This window comes from Balaenoptera musculus, chromosome 3 (genome assembly GCF_009873245.2).
Source record: "Balaenoptera musculus isolate JJ_BM4_2016_0621 chromosome 3, mBalMus1.pri.v3, whole genome shotgun sequence".
NCBI lineage: Eukaryota > Metazoa > Chordata > Mammalia > Artiodactyla > Balaenopteridae > Balaenoptera > Balaenoptera musculus.
Window position 1 is genome coordinate 44,266,316 of NC_045787.1, and position 18,321 is coordinate 44,284,636.

The window sequence follows — 18,321 nt, forward strand, 5'->3', positions numbered from 1 at the left end:
TTATAATCAGTAATCTACTACTGCAGTAGGGAAAGGAGTTCAGCGTGAACTGAACTCAACTTTGATTTATACAGCGGTGACTGGGTGTTTAAAGGGAGAATGAGAAGGCGGGTGTTGGTGAGCAGAGGCTCAGCAGAGTCAGGGAGGTGAAAGCTTACAAAAAGCAGGACGAAGTGGGGGTAGGTCCATATGAAACCCATCTGGGTTTGCTAACCAGCACTTATCAAAATTAGGCTCCTACCATCCCACAGACACTGGGAGATGGGCTCTATCTTTAAGTATTGGCTGGAACAAACAGTAAAGTCTTTTGGCAGCAATGAGTTTTCTCAGGCAGGTACTTTAAGGGGGTGTGAGGGTCATCCTAGTGGTTCAGTCTTGAGCTACTAGAAGCTATGTTGCTATTTGTTCAAGTCTTTATAGGCCAAGGTTGAGGCCTGCTTGAGAAAGGGCTTGAGAGGAACCTGGCTAGAGTTTGGTCAAGGAGACAATTTTTGTCACAGGGAACGGTATTAATACTAGTTTTATTGACAAAAATATAATTCCACTACCTTCTCTACCAGTGGGACAATGCTGGTACTTCTCGACTTATTGACAATAATTCTGCTTTAGAACTGCCTTAAGATCTCCACAGAATTTGGGAGACAACTTGAGAAATGGTTCTCTCTGTCCTGAGAGAACTGTTGTCTTGTCCCTGTCCTTTTTCCTTTAAAGAATCTTCAAGAAGAGAAAGGATCACTTGTGTTTCTTAACAAAACTCCATAATGTCCTTCTGTAAACCATGCATCAGCCGGCAAAGAGAAGTAGTTAACCTCATTTGTCACCTCCGTTCCGGGGGAGGACAGGCAAGCTTGGCCTAACCCATCAGAGCATCATACACCCTGAGTCAAACAGTTCTTCCAAGAACTGACTTGAAACCTGACTCAGGCCAGTGGTCAATTCTGGGACTTCTGGAACTGTTGAGAAGTCAGGCACTCTTGCCACTAAACTGCCAGCTGTAGATATAGCAAGCTTGGGGCTGCAGGAGACTCCAGCTGGAGAGGGCCTCCAGAGGAACGGGGGGTGCAACCAAGAGGAGGAGGTGCCATTGCTGATGCCATTTCTTGAGCTGTTGGATCCAGCCACTTCATGTTGTTTTATCTTGGTTTGTTCTAATTTATTTTGAAGTATTTCAAATATTCAAGAAGGTATGAAAATTATTGTAATCAACATCCATGTACCCATCAGGCAGTTTGGGAAATAAGAGATTACCAGTGAAATTGAACTCATGGACTTTTCAGTTATAAAGGTCAATAAATCTATTTTGTGTAAGCCAGTTTGAGTTGAGGCTGTGTCCCTTACAACAGGAGAGTTCCAACACATATCCAGTAAAGTATGTCCTAAGATGATCTGAAAGCATAGTACATAAACAAATGTAAAAATATAAATAAATGCACAGTGCATCAGTCACAGTTTTAGTTGCAAGTAATGGATCCTATTGAAGCTGAATTTTTACCTTTTTTGAAAAATTAAGACTTCTGTTTTTAGAACAGTTTAAGGTCCATAGCCAACTTGAGGGGAAGGTATAAAGATTTCCCATATACTCCCTGCCCTCACACATGTGGGGCCTCCCCAGTTATCAACACCCCCTACCAGGGCAGTACATTTGTTACAACTGACCTACACTGACACATCATAGTCACCCAAAGCCCATAGTTTACATTACTGGTTCAGTCTTGGTGTTGTGCAATTTACGAGTTGGATAAATGTATAATGTCATTTATCCATCATTAGGGTATCATAAATAGTGTTTTCACTGCCCTGAAAATCCTCTGTACTCTGCCTATTCATATCTCCCCCCTTCCCCAATCACAAGCAACCACCGGTGTTTTTACCGTCTCCATAGTTTTGCCTTTTCCAGAATGTCATATAGTTGGAATCATACAGTGTGTAGCCGTTTCAGATTGTCCTCTTTCACTAAGTAATATGCATTAATTTTCCTTCATGCCTTTTCACGGCTTGATAGCTCATTTCTTTTTAGTGCTTTAGTATTCCACTGTCTAGATATTTATTTATCTATTCAGTTACTAAAGGACATCTTGCTTGCTTCCAAGTTGTTTTTGTTTTTTTTTTAGGGATGTTTGCATATTTTATTCTTTAAAAAATTTATTGACTAAAACATTCTTTAAATTCTATAGTGCTTTACAATTTTCAAAAGTTTCACACACGTTATTTCATATAATCCCATAATAACCCTTTATCCTCCTACCCTTATATTGCCCCTCCCCCTTCCCTCTTCCCACTGGTAACCACTAGTTTGTCCTTTATATCTGTGAGTCTGCATTTTTTTTGTTTTATTCACTAGTTTGTTGTATTTTTTAGATTCCAGATATGTGATATCATACAGTATTTGTCTTTCTCTGTCTGACTTATTTAGCATAGTGCCCTCCAAGGCCATCCATGTTGCAGCAAATGGCAAAATTTCATTATTTTTTATGGCTGAGTAGTATTCCATTGTGTATCTGTATCTATCTATCTGCTTGTCTGTCTGTCTGTCTATCTGTCTACCTGCCTACCACATCTTCTTTATCCATTCATCTGTCAATGGACACTTAGGTTGTTTCCATGTCTTGGTAATTGTAAATAATGCTGCTATGACATTGGGGTGCATGTATCTTTCTGAATTAGTGTTTTTGTTTCTTTGGATATATACCTAGGAGTAGAATTTCTGGGTCATATGGTAGTTCTATTTTTAGTTTTTTGATCTCCATACTGTTTTTCATAGTGGCTGCACCAATTTACATTATTATAGCAGAATAAAGCTGCTATAAACATCCTTGTGCAGGTTTTTGCGTGGACATAAGTTTTTAACTCCTTTGGGTAAATACTAAGGGGCATGATTGTATGGTATTGTGTGGTAATTGTACGGTAAGAGTATGTTTAGTTTAGTAAGAAACCACCAAGATTTTGCAACCTTTTAAGCCTAAGGACAGAAGGTCTCAGTGAGCCTGGCCCTGATACTTTCCTATACTTGGCTTGTCTTGACAATATGCTGCCAGGATACTTGAAGCCCCTTTTTACCCCACAGAAATGCTCTTCTTTGACCTGCCCCTTAAGGCCATACTCAGAAGCAGAAAATACAGAGCACCATTTGTCCCTGACCTTGTCTCCACTAGACATCCATGTCTAGTACATGCTAGAGGCCGACCAGCTGCTTGACAATAAGCTGTACATTTTCATGCCACTTCCTAGACCTGTCCAGAGACACGCCAGCCCACCAGAAGGGACTTTGTATGAACTCAAGGAGGCTGAGGCAACCGGTGGTCTCGTGGCTCAACACAACTTCTCTTCTCCAGAGAGCCTCATTTAACAGTGGAGATCTTGCCATGTCTACATGAACTGAGTCTGTGCTTGCTCTGCAGTTTTCCAGACTATTTAGTGATATATACATAGGTGGTGAAACTGTAACGAAAAGCAAGGAATGATTAACAGAAAAAAACCTGGATTGCCGTTACCCTGGAGATGAGGGAAGACAGTGTCATAGGGTGGCGCAAGTTTGGGGCTTCCAAAGTAGTGGTGATTTTCAGTTTCTTTACCTGAGTGTTGACACATACACTGATGTAACATTGTGCTAACGGGAGCAGCTAATGCAGGGCCTAAAGGCAAGAACGAACTGAACGCAGTGGAGGGTTCGCAGACAGCAAATGTGTCTGGGGTTCAGTGAGGGAGGGAGGAAGCAGGGCCCAGATTATGAAAATCCTTATCAGTAAAAGTGGGGTAATTCCAAGACTACAGGAAGCCACTCAAGGGTCTTAGTAAGCAGGGGGCTGATGTGGTCTAATTTATGTTTGAGAGATATCACTCTGTCAGCTTTACGGCAGTATTGGAGGGTGAGCAGGGTAGGATAAAGAAGCAGTAAGAGGCTGTTTCATTTGTTCAGGCAGAGATGGTGTGGTCTGGAATAAGGACATGTCCGTGTACATACAGAGAAGAGGGCAGACTCTGTGTGTAACAGCTTACTAAGTCCAGTCAGAGCTAAATGTGAGGTCATTTCCATCACTCTCCCTGGTAGTCACAAGGGTTACCAGCCTCAGGCCATTTTAAGCATGTCACTCCCCTTCTGTGAATTGTTTAATCTGGTACATCACAGGCATTTGGTTACACAAAGAGAAGGAGGGCAGTTCATAAATACCGTAGAGGTTAAAAGCACTTGCTCTAGATTCAGGTCACATGCTGTGAGTTTGAATTCAGGCTCTGGAAAGAGATATGGCCTTGGGTAGGCCTCAGCTTCTTCATCTCCAAACTAGTAAATAACACCCATCCCTATTCTTGCAGAAATTAACAAAAGAAAATCCACGTAAAGAGATGAGAGAATGGTCTGACATATGCTCAAGTGTGAAATCAACGTGTATGTACTATTAGTGCCATTTTAGCCATCATGCGAATTCTTGGCAGTTTTTAGTAACATATATTTTTGTGGTGAACTTTGAGCACTTTGCAGATTTTTTTTTACAACACTACGTTTCAAGTTCTCTTTATTTATTTATTTTTGGTTGCATTGGGTCTTCATTGCTGCGTGTGGGCTTTCTCTAGTTGCAGCGAGCGGGGGCTACTCTTCATTGTGGTGCACAGGCTTCTCATTGCAGTGGCTTCTCGTTGCAGAGAACGGGCTCTAGGCACACAGGCTTCAGTAGTTGCAACATGCAGTGTCAGTAGTTGTGGCACACAGGCTCAGTAGTTGTGGCACACAGGCTCAGTAGTTGTGGCACAAGGGCTCAGTAGTTGTGGCTCGCAGACTCTAGAGCACAGGCTCAGTAGTTGTGGTGCACAGGCTTAGTTGCTCCATGGCATGTGGGATCTTCCCGGACCAGGGATCGAACCCATGTCCCCTGCATTGACAAGCGGATTCTTAACCAATGCGCCACCAGGGAAGTCCCTCAAGTTCTCTTTTTATAGTGAAGAAAACTGAAGTAAAGAGTTAAGCGGTTCTCAAGATCATACAGCACAGAGCCATAGAATATTAGTTCAAAAGAGGCCTGACTGTTCAATACTGGCTTGCTGGGGACTTTAAATACCTGAAGACCTTTTAAAAACTAGTAATGCTCAAGTTACACCCTCAGAGATTTTGCTCTAATTTTTGTGGCCTGGAACCCAAGCATCAAGATTCTTAAAGCTCCTTAATGAGATTCCAATGAACAGCTAGAGTTAAGAACCATTAACTCATTAAGATCCATTTTACAGATAAGAAATTGAGGTTCTCTGTGATTAAATGACTGGCTCAAGCTAGTTAATGTTAGAGATACGATAGACTCTGAGGACAAGAAGGAAATGGTCTTCAAATTCTGATAAACTAGCTAATAAAAGGAACATATTACGGTGAGATATGTCTCTTAAGAATGAACAACATGATGTTAGCCTGGTCTACTAACGAGAAGCCAGTGGTCTACAACGAAGCATAGAAAATGGGTTTCAGAGACATCGGCTTGGCTGGGGCATAACACTGGCTTATCTGAGACTGTTAACAATTTATGCCTCACCACTAAATGCCCTCGTGCTCTGGGTGAATGTTCACCAATATTTACCTGAAGATGAATTGGCTTCCAGAGTGTGTTTCCCACAGGGAGAGAAAAAGATGCCCTCTTTATTGGGACCCTTTTAGACAGGTCCTCTGCCCTACCCACTCCGTTAGTGTTTGTTGTTTTCTTCACCCTCTACTCCTCCTCCTGGGAATAAAGTTATATAGGGTGCCATCTCAGTTTGGGGAGAAAGAAGTGACTCTAAACAGCTACTATTCTCTCTCCCCCCCTAATTTCCTGCTCAGAAACAGTGTATAACTCAGATCACTCAGGGTCTTCAGGCAAAGGCCTGAGAATATGCTTTCCTCCGATGAGTGAGCCTCCCCTAGTACCCGCTTCCCGTGCCAGGTTTGAAATGGTAATAGTGGTTGGCACTGTTCTTGGGAGAAAGGTGTCTGCTATCCAGTAGTTCTTACATCCAGTCTGACTACAGTGTAAAGTTTCAAAATATGTGCAGTTATTTTTTTTTTAATTTTTTTTTGTTGTTGTTTTCTGTGAGAGTGATTCTTTTTACTTTTTTTTTTAATTTAATTAATTAATTTATTTATTTTTGGCTGTGTTGGGTCTTCGTTTCTGTGCGAGGACTTTCTCTAGTTGCGGCAAGCGGGGGCCACTCTTCATCGCGGTGCGCGGGCCTCTCACTGTCGTGGCCCCTCCCGTTGCGGGGCACAGGCTCCAGACGCGCAGGCTCAGTAGTTGTGGCTCACGGGCTTAGTTGCTCCGCGGCATGTGGGATCTTCCCAGACCAGGGCTCGAACCCGTGTCCCCTGCATTGGCAGGCAGACTCTCAACCACTGCGCCACCAGGGAAGCCCTGTGCAGTTATTTTTAAAGTAATGATATGTTATAATGTGCCTTGCAGAATTTTCTGAAGAAGTTGGCAGAATCAACCAGTGACTGATTTGGTGCCTATTATTAATCCTAGTTTATAATACTCTCCTCCTCAAATGAACAAAAACCAAAAATCTGTTGAAATAGTTTATCCATTATTTGACTTGTGAAATTATATACACAGTCTAAGATGAACGGTGTATCTTCTGTTGGACTGCTAAATTATGCAGCTTTCAATTTTTTTCATGAAGAAGTAAAATGTTTTCAATTTTTTTCAGCTTTCCCAATGTCCATTTATTTTAATCTGAAGGAATAAAAGGGGAAACAGCGAGGGAAGGAGAAGGAGTGTTGTTCAACTGAAATTGAAACAAGCTTCAAGTCACGTTATCTGATATGCGCTAGCAATTAGGAAAGACTTATGATGAAAAAGGAGTTGGAGTGAAAGGAAATATATGCTAAACATGAAAACTGCTTTGAAATATCATCTTCTGAATGTGATGGCCATTTTTATACTATTCATTTGTACTTAGTAGAATTTGAAGGAATCTTAGGGATTACTGAATCCATTGCTGTTTTGTGGATGAAGAAAGCAAGATGGAGAAGTCATATTATTTGCCCAAGATCACAGAATTATTCCTTTTAGGTTAAATTGCTTTATACCTGTGTTTTTAGATTGAATATTATTTTTCAGCAACACATCCCTTAAGTAATGTGAAGGTGCGCCATGAAAGACCATATTCATAATCTCAGAAAGTAGAAATTCCCTGCTTTGACTGGGTGGCAGCTCAAGTTTCATTAATAACTCCCATCCTTCTTACCACCAGCCTTTACCAACCTTCAGGCTCAGGAAGCTCCAGATAAAGTTATAACTCATCCAGCTCAAAGTCTACCTGCAATTTAGCAAAATTTCCCCTCCCAAATTAGTAGACCAGTTTTACCAAAGAAGATGGTAATCTGAATGAATAAAAACATATATCTAGCTACCTCAATTTTCATGACTTTTAAAGGTATTGTCTTACTCTTCATCTCCAGTTTCTTTTTTTAATTAAGATACATAATGTAGTGCATAAATCTGAAATGGCAGCTTGATGAATGGTTATATATAGATACGTCTTTGTAGCCACCACAAAGATCAGATATAGAACATTTCCTAGCATCTGAGACGGCTCCCTTATATACCCTCCATCTATAATAATCACCTTTCGTCCGACTTCTACCATTATATGGTTGTAGAAAGCTTTACGTGATTTCAGGAGTGGAATCATACAACATGTACTCTTTGTGCATAGCTTCTTTAATTATATATTAAGTTTGTAAGATTCATCATGTTTTTGTGCATATCAGTAACTTGGCTGTTTTCATTGTTGTGTAGTACTCCATTGTGTGGATTTACCATGCTTCATTTACCCACTGTATTGTTGATGGACATTTGGAATGTTTCTAGAGCTTTGGGACATTTTGAAGAAAGCAGTCATAATCAGAAACGACCTTCATTTCTGTTGAGTATATACATAGGAGTGCAATTCCTAGGTCTTTTTACTTTGTTTTTCTTTCAGTGTCTTCTTTTTTAGCCCTTGACCATAATCTAACCTTTCTAAGTTGTTAAATGAACCATAACAATATACGTCTCTTTAGTCCTGACAAGTGTTTCAGGTGGCAGATTTCATAGCTTAAAATGGTCCACCAATAGAGTAACATCTTTCATGGTTCACTGCCTATGGCATCCCTGATGGATTTTGCTCTCTCATTTTCTTATCTCTAACTTCCTGTCATATATATTCTGACTTAATGTAAGGAGAGAAAAACAGATAGACTCTTGAAGGGGACATCTAGGGACTTTCTTTTTATCTATTCCTCACGGAGGTGGTATAGTATAGAGGAAAATTACTAGATCAGAATCAGGAGACAGTTTTGATATCTGGTCTAGATTTCTACTTTCTATGGAGTAAATCACATCACTTCTCTGAGCCTCAGAGGGTTCAATTATATCAATAGTTCCCAAACCTGGCCAAAATTCAAAATCATCTGAGGAGATGTCAATGTCCCTTTTTCTTATGAAAGTGGGACATGTTTATGAAAAAAGATCAAATAGTATAAAAGATTGTAAAATCAAAAGTAAAAATTCCTCCCCCCACCCCCCGCCACAGTCTGTGCAATCCCTTATTGCTCTAACTCAGAAATTCCTTGGTATTGTTCCTTAACTTTTAACTGAGATCCCTGGGCCCGACTCAGACATAATGAAGCAGAATCCCCAGGGTCCTATGAATTTGTATTTTTTTTTTAAAGTTTCATAAGTGATCTTGATAGACTTTCAGGTTTGGGAATGAATTCCTTGACTAAATAATATCTCAGATCTCTTCCAGTAAAATCCATTCCCATCCCCTCAACATTATATGATTTAAGTTTGCCAGCTGCTAACAGGATTGACACTAAGCATAACTGAAGCAACAATGGTTCTATTTGACTCTTCTTATTCATGCCTTCTCTCCTCACCTTCAACTGCTCAATTTCCTCACTTTAAAATTTTCTTAACTCCTTGGCCCACACAGTGAAACTTTACTAGTTGAAAGGCAGTGACTCATTCCATTAAAGCTCTAGTTGCTTTTTGGCTAATCCCATAAACCCATCAGTATTAATGAATTTTCTAGCTAATAATAGGCTACCTTTCCCAGGCAACATAATGCCTTATGCTAAAATGTATGCTTCCATAATGCCTTTAACCAGTAGCATGGAGTTTGGGGGCTCCCTACAGAATATCCAGGAAGATGTTTTTAGTTAGTCATGCTTTCAAATAAAATCCACATTCACAAACATTTTTCCACGTCTGTCATCACCAATATTACTCAGTTCAAGTATCTGAAAAAGTACATGGTTAAAATAAATAGATATTAACTGACACAAAAGAAATTGCTAGGAATTTTAATCACAGTTAAGTAAATTGGTTGTTAATCATCAAATAATAGGAGACGAAAGATTATCTGGATAAACTATTCAGTCCAAATTACACTAGAGAACAATTTACCTCCCACACCCTCTGCTACCCAAAGGACATGGTGGAAGGAAAAGCAGGAAAAGAAAGCCTAACTATAATTGCTATGATTAAAAAGGGAACTGTAAGAAGACAATAAAAATGTGTCTTGCTACGCCAAAGATAGGAAGGTAGGAAAACAGAACTCAAGACATAATATCTGATCCATACAAATGATGATTATACAATAATTCTATTTTGAAAAAAATATATATATAGCATCTCTTCTGTAAGTTCAAAGAATGGTTATATCTATTACTTAAAAATAAATCATATCTAGAGAAAAAGGCCAGGGAATATCCCTTCATTTTATTTATCTTTAGAAAAACTAAAGTGATAAAGGGTTAAAACTTTCCTAAGTTCAAACAGCAAAATCCAGATGAACTTCCAGCTGTCCTGAATTCTAGAGTAGACTGTATAATCTTACATAAATATTGTATTTATTACATTACTTGCAGATTGTGTGCATGTGTGTGTGTATTATTACTTGGAAGGGTGGTTAATGTTGCAGTTAAAATATTGGTAGACTGAAGACTGAATTCACATTTCAAGCTTCACAACTTCATAACCTCCTTCACTCTGAGATCTTTGCCTAGAACACTCCTATTCTGCCTTGATTATCTCCTTCGTGTTCTGTGAGGCTTTGCTCACGTCTTCCCTCCCTGACAACTGTGAGCTGGGTGCCTCTTTCCTTGCTCCCACTGTTCCCTGTGCATAATGGTGTCTTCTGAGCTCCTACTGTCTTGATCTGAAAAGATCTGTGGGTACAGCCTCTTCACTAGGCTTTAGGTGCTGCAAGGCAGTTTGTTCACTATTGCATCCCATTGCTTAGCATAATGCTGGCACAATGACAGTGTCCAGTCAGTATTGACAATATTGTTCTTCGAATGTCCAATTGGTATTTCAGTAACTAAATCTTCTTTTAAACTGCCTCATGCAAAGTTCATCCTCTGTGCTTGAAAAAGTTCCAGTACAACATAAAAGGCAAAATTTCCGTTACTTTATCATCTCATCTGTCTAATTCAGCATTTCCCATTTTGGTATTCCACCGAGTTGTCCTCTGAGAGATGCTGTTAAATAAGAGTTCCGTGATGGAGACTTGTCATTCAGCCTAGCGAGACAGCTAGTGTGGTGACTTTAGCACACAGGTGATGGAGGCAAAATGCCAGCCACACAGGGGGAGTGAGTACCTCACCACTCTGCCTTCCTCCCCTCCTCTGTAAGAAAGGATGAATAGAGTCCTCTCCTATCAAGTTGTCAGGATTTACTGAGTAGCGCACAACAGATTTAAATACATAGTATAGTGCTCAGGAAATGCTGGCTACTATTATTAAATGAAGTTAAACAGTTTTTCTTTCATATTTGGTTTTGTTTTGTTTGCTTGCTGTAGGACTGCTCATAGCTTTTAGTATGCTGAGTGCCTATGAGTCTCCAGGTAAGCAGTACTTTCCAAATTTACTTGATGAAACTTCTACTAGAAGATTCCAGAAGTAGTACACTTTGGAATATACTTTAGGAAATCCTGTCTTATCAATTTAAAAGAATATTAGCATATTCTGAACCAAAATTGGGACACTGGTTTGACATGTATAGATGTAACCTGGGGCACTGGTACATAGTACTTGGAACAAGGACTGTTCTAACATACAAGCAAATAAATAAAGACCTATGCATTACTACATTTTAAAATATTTCTTTTTAAAAATTTTAAAGTGCAAATAAAATGACTTATTTATTCTAAAGTGAGGACTGCCTGAAGATTACACACAGCATTAAACTTTTAAAAAGTTATAAAAATTAAAAGGTAAAATGCACACTCTTTTAGGTATTGTAGTGGGTTGAATGGTGACCTCCCCACCCAGCCCCCAAAAGAGCCATCCAAATCCTAATTCCTGGAAGCTGTGAACAGAACCTTATTTGGAAGTAGGGTCTTTACAGGTGTAATTAAATGAGGGGTCTGAGAAAAGATCATCCTGGATTATCTGGGTGGTCCTACATCCAATGACAGTGACCCTATAAGAGATACATAGAGGAAAAGACAAGAGGAGAAGCCATGAGACAATGGAGCAGAGATGGGGGTGATGTGTCTACAAGATGAGGAACACCGGGGATCACCAGGAAGCACCAGAAGCTGGGAGAGAGGCCTGGATGGATTCTCCCCTGGGGTGTCCAGAAGAACCGCCCCTGCCCCACCCCACCCCCCCCTTGATTTTGGACTTCTGGCCTCCATAATGTGAGAGAATAAATTTCTGATGTTTAAAAAAAAACAAAAATAAAGTGGAGATTGCAAATATTGCTCCAATAAAAAAACCACCTAGGCTTTATGCATCATTTTCTGATATAGTTGGAGAATTATTACTGGGTAAAAATGAAGGGCTGGACTTCCTTACTCAAAAACTCGTGCAATTTATCTTAATTCTTGTGCATCTGATAAGAACTTCCTCTAGAGCCAGGAAACTTTGCAAGTATGAAATGATGTGAAAGGAGGAAGTAAAGAAGGAAGTAACTGACCTACGTGAAAAAGAGGAACAAGTTCTAAACAAAAGCAGGTTTAACACATAACCAAAAGAAGAAAAGAAAGCTCGGCATACCAATCTCAAGGTAAGTAAGAACCTGCTTTAAGGTGTTTGTGTGAAATGAAAACTATAACAAACTAGTTCATTTTAAATAATCAATGGCTTTTTATCTTATCAAACACAGTCTGTAGAATTAGGTGGCCATAGTTGAAAAACCACTTTACAAATTGAGAGTGAAGTTAATGTTTCTTTACTGGTATAGAGGCTCACAAGGATAAGAGTGTGCTTTGTTGTTGCCTTGGTTTCAAACAGAAGGGCAGTATCTGACTGAAAACTTCAGAAGTTTGTCAACAATTTGTGATTTTAAGACAAATAATTGTTAGTTAACCTGTTGGAATTGTCTTCCAAAACAGAAGCAGTCTTCTTTCAAATTGGGCAAAGTGAAACCTGTAAGTTATATTTGAAGGACTCTTGTTTAACATATGTATCCCATTCTAGTAGGTCTTTATTCATGTCTTGCAGGGCTTTTCCTATTAAGTTATTTTGAAGAAAGAGGACGGATGCATTTATTTTCCTGTAAAATGTCTCCTTGTCTTTATCTCAGAGAACACTACTTTGACAAACAGCTTTAATATTGGGAATGTACTGGAATGTCTACCTAGAAGAACACAGATGGTTAAAAATAAATTCTCCTCTCGAAAATCCAGAGAGCCATTTATTACCTTATCCTCAGAGGACAATAGTTAGCCTTCCTCACTGCTGTTGCAATCCTGGCAGCTTTTAAAAAGCTGATTAATTTCAATCAATATGTGAAATTTAGTTCAAATATGCTGGCAAATATTTACTTAAATGAGTTATCATTTATACCATGAAATATCTTACATATGGTCAGTTCTCAGCTGTTGCAAAAAAGGAAGTGGGCTCCTAATGGTTAAAGTCACTTGCCAAACCTTTGCCTTTGAACACAAGCACTGTGTCTGGCCTTTTAAAAGAGGGAACCTACAAAAGTTCCAAAGAGAGTAAAAGATGTTGCAGACTGGGGTGTCTGTCCCTATAGTTTTATCAAATAAATGTTATGAGTTAACTGCATCTCCTATTTAATTTCGTATTTTATGTGAAATGCCAATTGAAAATTTGCATACTGATGTATTCTAACCTTGAACAAATTTAGAAAAGTTCACTGTTGTACATGAGCTCCTACTGAGAGCAGGGCACAATTTCATGGGGTTTCTTTTTTCCTGTTTATCATTACTAGTTTTATCCTAATGCAGGTTGCTCCCTTCATTAACACATATTTAACAAGCTAGCTATTCTGTGTCTAGTACTGCTGCTGGTAATATAAAGATGAATAAGATACAATTCCGAACACTCAAGAACCTCAGAGCTAATCATCTATAAAAATTTAGTGATGGATGTGCTTGATAGACATTCATAGAAATGTGGGTAGGAATAATATTGGGGGGAAATTTTTTACTTGAATCCAGATTTAATCACTTCTTAGTCATTAAAGAAGTTACTTAACTTTTTTAATCCTCTCTTTTCTCACATATAAAATGGGCATAACAGTAGTATCTATTTAACATGACAGCTGTGCATTGTAGGATTAAATGAGATAATCCGTGTAAAAGTGTTTAGAAGCTGACCCCAAATAACTAAATATTATTGATGATGACATTCAGTGGATGATGATAATCATCTCATAAGCACTATGAAATTGGATGACTATAGTTAACAATACTGTATTATTTATTTGAAAGTTGCTAAGAGAGTAGATTGTAATGTTCTCATTACAAGAAAAAAAATTGTAACTGAGTTGATGCATATTAACTAAATTTAGTGTTTTGATCAATTCACAATACACACATATGTCAAATCATGTTGTACACCATAAACTGATACAGTGGTATATATCAATTATATCTCAATAAAACTGGAAGAAAACAACAACAATAATGAAAACAATATTGGATATAAGTATTTCTGTGACTAGGCTAAAAACATACAGTACTAATACTTTGTTGATAAAATCATAATAGAACATTCAGCCGAGTTGAACACTTCCATTTTTCTCTCCTCTTTGCCATTTTAAAGCATCAACAGGTAGCACTCTAAAATTATCTTAATTAAATGAAAGTTATTTGCTGGAAGTTGTGAGAAGACTAGTGATAGGAAGTCTTTCAAATTTTGTCTTAAATATTTTGGTTTTAGGTATTTTGTGTTACATCAAAGAGCTCTTTTCTTTTTTTAAGTATACACTGTACCTTTTAGAAGACATGTGTTGAGTTTTAAACTGTGAACTTAAACAATTAGATGCTTAGATTTGGAGTCCTATGTTTATTTAATCATTCATTCAATAAATATTGACTGAGTGTCTTTTTTGTGCTAGGTGTTGTGCTTTTCTTTAGGAGTATTCAGAGGAAAAGACCTGATCCCTGCCCACCATTTAACCAGGTAGGAAGATGCACAATTTGCTGTAATTTAGATTGCCATGCTATAATAGAGGACTGACTCATTAATATGGGGATACAGAGGAATGTGTGATTAAGGAAAAGACATGGTTGCAGATCACTACAAAAAGGGACAGGCAAGGTTTCACAGAGGAGGTGATAGGTAATGGAAATGATTGCACATCTATACTCTTATCTCTTTGCTCCTATTGTGTTTGAAGCATTATCTTTCTCTTGAAAATTATTAGCCTTATGGTCAAAAACCATGTTGAAATCTAAGTGATAAAACCACTCAGGCTTCAGCAGAGACAGGTTCTTTTAACTCTCCCCCCACCACACACACACACACACACACACACACACAACAGCTAGTACTGTATTTTATATTAAAACAAAAACTCACTAAATGCAACAGCTAGTACTGTATTCTATCCTGAAGGAAGAGCTCACTAAATGCTGATGCTTAATGTAGTGGTAGAAATTGGCAGATTTTTTATTATGCTATGTAATAAATATGCAATTAAAATGTTTCTAATTTACAGCAGGCACGTGGATGGCAGATCGTTCAACCTTCCCTTCCTTGAGTTTTCTACTCTGCTATTATTTTCCACTCATTTGTGCTTCATTTTGTGATTCACTGATAAAAAAGGAAGTGGAGTTGAATGAAATCCCCCTGACACAGTGCAATTATACAACAACAATTGTATAATCATCAGCTACAACAAGAGCCAGCTTCCAAAATCAAGTTTACTCATCTCTCCTCTACGTACACCAGGACTTTGCCATGATGTTCTTTCATATCTGAAACAGAAATGCCTAAAAGAGCTTCCGAAATTACTTTCAAACCATATCCTACAAAGAATTACAGTGGACTGTACCTGTGAATTCATTAAGCGCTACACCATACTACAAAACAGTACTGTGCAGAAATGCTGAAAAGCTGTGGAAATACTTCAGTGGCCGTTTCCTTAGGAATTTCCCTTCTTTTACTGTTGGTGATCTGTGGAATTGGGTGTGTTTGGCACTGGAAACAGCATAATACAGTGCAATTTACCTTACCAAAGTTTTTGCAAAGGAGAAAAAGGAGAAAAGACTATACTAAAAGAGTCTCCTTGAGCCCCCAGGTTATCGGCCCAAGACATAAAATCTCAGTTCAAACCCAAGACCACAGCTCTGCTGGGAAGGACACTAACATACATGACAACTATGAAAATGTGGAAGCGTGTCCTCCCCAAGCTAAAGAAGAAACAGACAACGGAATATATGAAAACACTTGGCAGACCAATTTCGAGGAACATATCTATGGAAATGAGACACTATGTGACCATTATAAGTTGAAGAAGCCTAGTGCTTCTGAAGAAGCTCAAGGCGAAGACATATATATTCTTCCGGATTCATATTAACTTTTCAAAATGTGGGTTTAGTTATTGGAGGATAAATATTTGCTGGAACTTTTATTGTACTGATAACATTATTAATCAAGTTCTTCTGTTGAAACTTAATGATGTCTGTTTTATCTCCACCCTTCTGAATCCTCTCTGCGTGTATCACTGTGGATTAATTCTAGATATCCTCTCCACCCTCCTTGCCCTGGATTAATTCTGCATTATGTTTTATTGATTCTTCCTTCTGAACATTACTTGTTATATTTTTCTTCTTTTTCTATCTCCACCATCTTTTCTGGCTCAGGATTGTTGTCACAGTCTGCTAACTAGTCTTTCTGGCTCTAGTTTCTACATAATCAGTGATGCTGCATCAATCCCCGTGATGTTGCCAGATTCATCTGCAGAAGATATTCCCAACAGCCACCTCACTCCTTTGCATATAACCTCTTAATGTCGCCTCTTTGTAAAAGACATACTACTCATAATTCTAACTCCAGAATTCATGATTTTACACAGTTGGTTCAAATTCACTTTTCCAGTGACTTCTACTAATCTCTCACTTCTTTGTTTTCATCAGAATCATCTGAAAACCTGCCAAACCCATCCCTCCTCCACAGCTTTGCTTGTCCACCCCCTCTTAAGCCTGCCTCAGATCATAACTTCTTCCACAAGTTTCTTGAATCATTCCAAACCTACATTTGCCTTTTTTCTTTTCCTGATCTCTTATAGATCTTGCTGCCTGTTCAATTCTTTGGGCGTTTAAACATATGAATGATTGCAATGGCATTTTATTATCTAGTGTCATATGAGAATGTCTTAAATTCCCTACTAAATAGTAAGGAACTGTCTCATATTCATATTTTAGCTCCAATACCTAGACCACCATATGAGGCACTCAATATTATTCAGTTGACAAGAATTGAACTGTATATTTTACTAAGTCCTTTTGAAAACAATCTAATAAATTCATCCATCCAAGGAATATTTATTGAGTACCTTCTATTTACTTCTTACTGTGCTGTACACATCAAGGGGGTAAAATAGTGAAAAGAAAGACATGGGTCCTGAACATGTTCTGTCTAGTACGAAAGAAAAGACAAAAAACAAACAAATACTATGCTATTTATTAAGCTATGATATCTCTAAACCCACCCTTGGATATGCTGCTCTAAATTGCTCAGGCTGGAACTCTGCAAACTATCAATACCTTTTTCCTTTGCCAGGTGTATCCACGTTAAGATCTGTCAATAGCAGGCAATGAGGAAGAATGGTAGGCAATAAACAGGAAGCAAAAGGGGCCTTGCTCCTTCTCGTTCTCCTTGCTGTTCTGAGAAGGTACTGTTGCCGTTTAACTTACTCCAGCATCACTGGTTGTTCACAGTTTCTAGTTCTTCCAGCACTCCCAGAACCAGCTTCTTTGCACCTCGTCAGAGACGCTGGCACCAGCCAAGCAGCACCCTTTCCTTGGTATCTGAGAACCAGCCCCTCAGGCCCTCCTCCAAGCTCCTGAGGGACCGGCAGGAAGCAAACGGCACCTCGAGCGCTGTGTCCCAGCCCTGCAGGACACCTCCTCCTAGTTTCCGATGATCCCCAGCCTTAGGTATGGTGGCTATTTCCTTCATTTCCTGTCTCTCTGGTACCTCAGTGCCCTCTTTTTGTCTTTTCAGTCTACTAGTACTTTTTTTAAATTGATGCTTTATATTCGGTTCTCCCTTTTCAGACAAAGTGGTATGGTTTCCAGTGGACAAACTGGTATTTCCCCAAGTGGACCCTGAATGATACAACTAAAAATGGTGTAGTAGGTGTTGTGAAGAAAAAAAAGCTTTCTGTTTTTGAGAACAATGGCGTTCATTCAGTAGGGAAGAGGATTTGAATTTTAATAAGATGGCCGAAGGAGGCCTCTCTAAAGGCACACTTAAGCTGAGACCTGAGGGTGAAAGGGGTTATGTAAATGGTGATGGGCAGGAAAGGAACCAGCATATGGAAAGAATCTGAGGCATGAAAGAATGTATGGTGCTCTGGGAACTTAAAGAAAGCCATGGTGTCTGGAGCTTAGTGAGGGAGGGCTGAAGTGACACCTGATGTGTTGGCAAACGGGGGAAGAGTAGACACAGCGTAGCTTCTCGTAGGTCTTGGTAGGTGGCTTGGACTCTGACGTGGGTGCAAGTGGAATCTAAAAAATGATTTTAAGCAGAGGAGTGACAACATTACATTTTTAAAAGAGCTACCAGGTTGAGAAATGACTGGAAAGGGTCAAGATGGAAAAGCTTAAGACAGTACAGAATATTGTTCAGTAACTTACTACTCATGAATGAAAATCCATAAAGCCTGGCAAGGTTTGAAATGGCTCCTATTCACTTTCTAGAGGAAAAAAGGATTTATGTTGATCTCAAGCATTTATGTTGGTCCTGGAGTACATGGTCATTTTGAAGTCTCAAACAGTAAGTTTTTTGCTAGAGTAATCTATACCCATGCCTACCTAGTACTCAATCATAGGAGCTGAAAATAACCTGCCAGAAACACCACCAGAGAGTATCTCTGTCTTGGTAGGATGGTGGGAATC

General features: G+C 38.9%; 1 protein-coding gene across 2 annotated transcripts; it reads left to right on the forward strand.

Annotated features, from left to right (window-relative positions):
- Nucleotides 1–11,880: 11,880 nt before the first annotated feature.
- Nucleotides 11,881–16,657, forward strand: GAPT (GRB2 binding adaptor protein, transmembrane). Of its 2 annotated transcripts, XM_036848077.1 has the most exons (3): nt 11,881–12,011; nt 14,313–14,377; nt 14,916–16,657. In XM_036848077.1, the coding sequence occupies exon 3, from the start codon at nt 15,303–15,305 to the stop codon at nt 15,774–15,776; it is 474 nt and encodes a 157-aa protein (XP_036703972.1). In that variant the 5' UTR covers nt 11,881–12,011; nt 14,313–14,377; nt 14,916–15,302; the 3' UTR covers nt 15,777–16,657. The 2 variants fall into 2 exon arrangements, with proteins under 2 accessions (XP_036703972.1, XP_036703973.1); XM_036848078.1 differs by lacking the exon at nt 11,881–12,011 and having other exon boundaries at nt 14,226–14,377.
- The last annotated feature ends 1,664 nt before the right edge of the window (nt 16,658–18,321 follow it).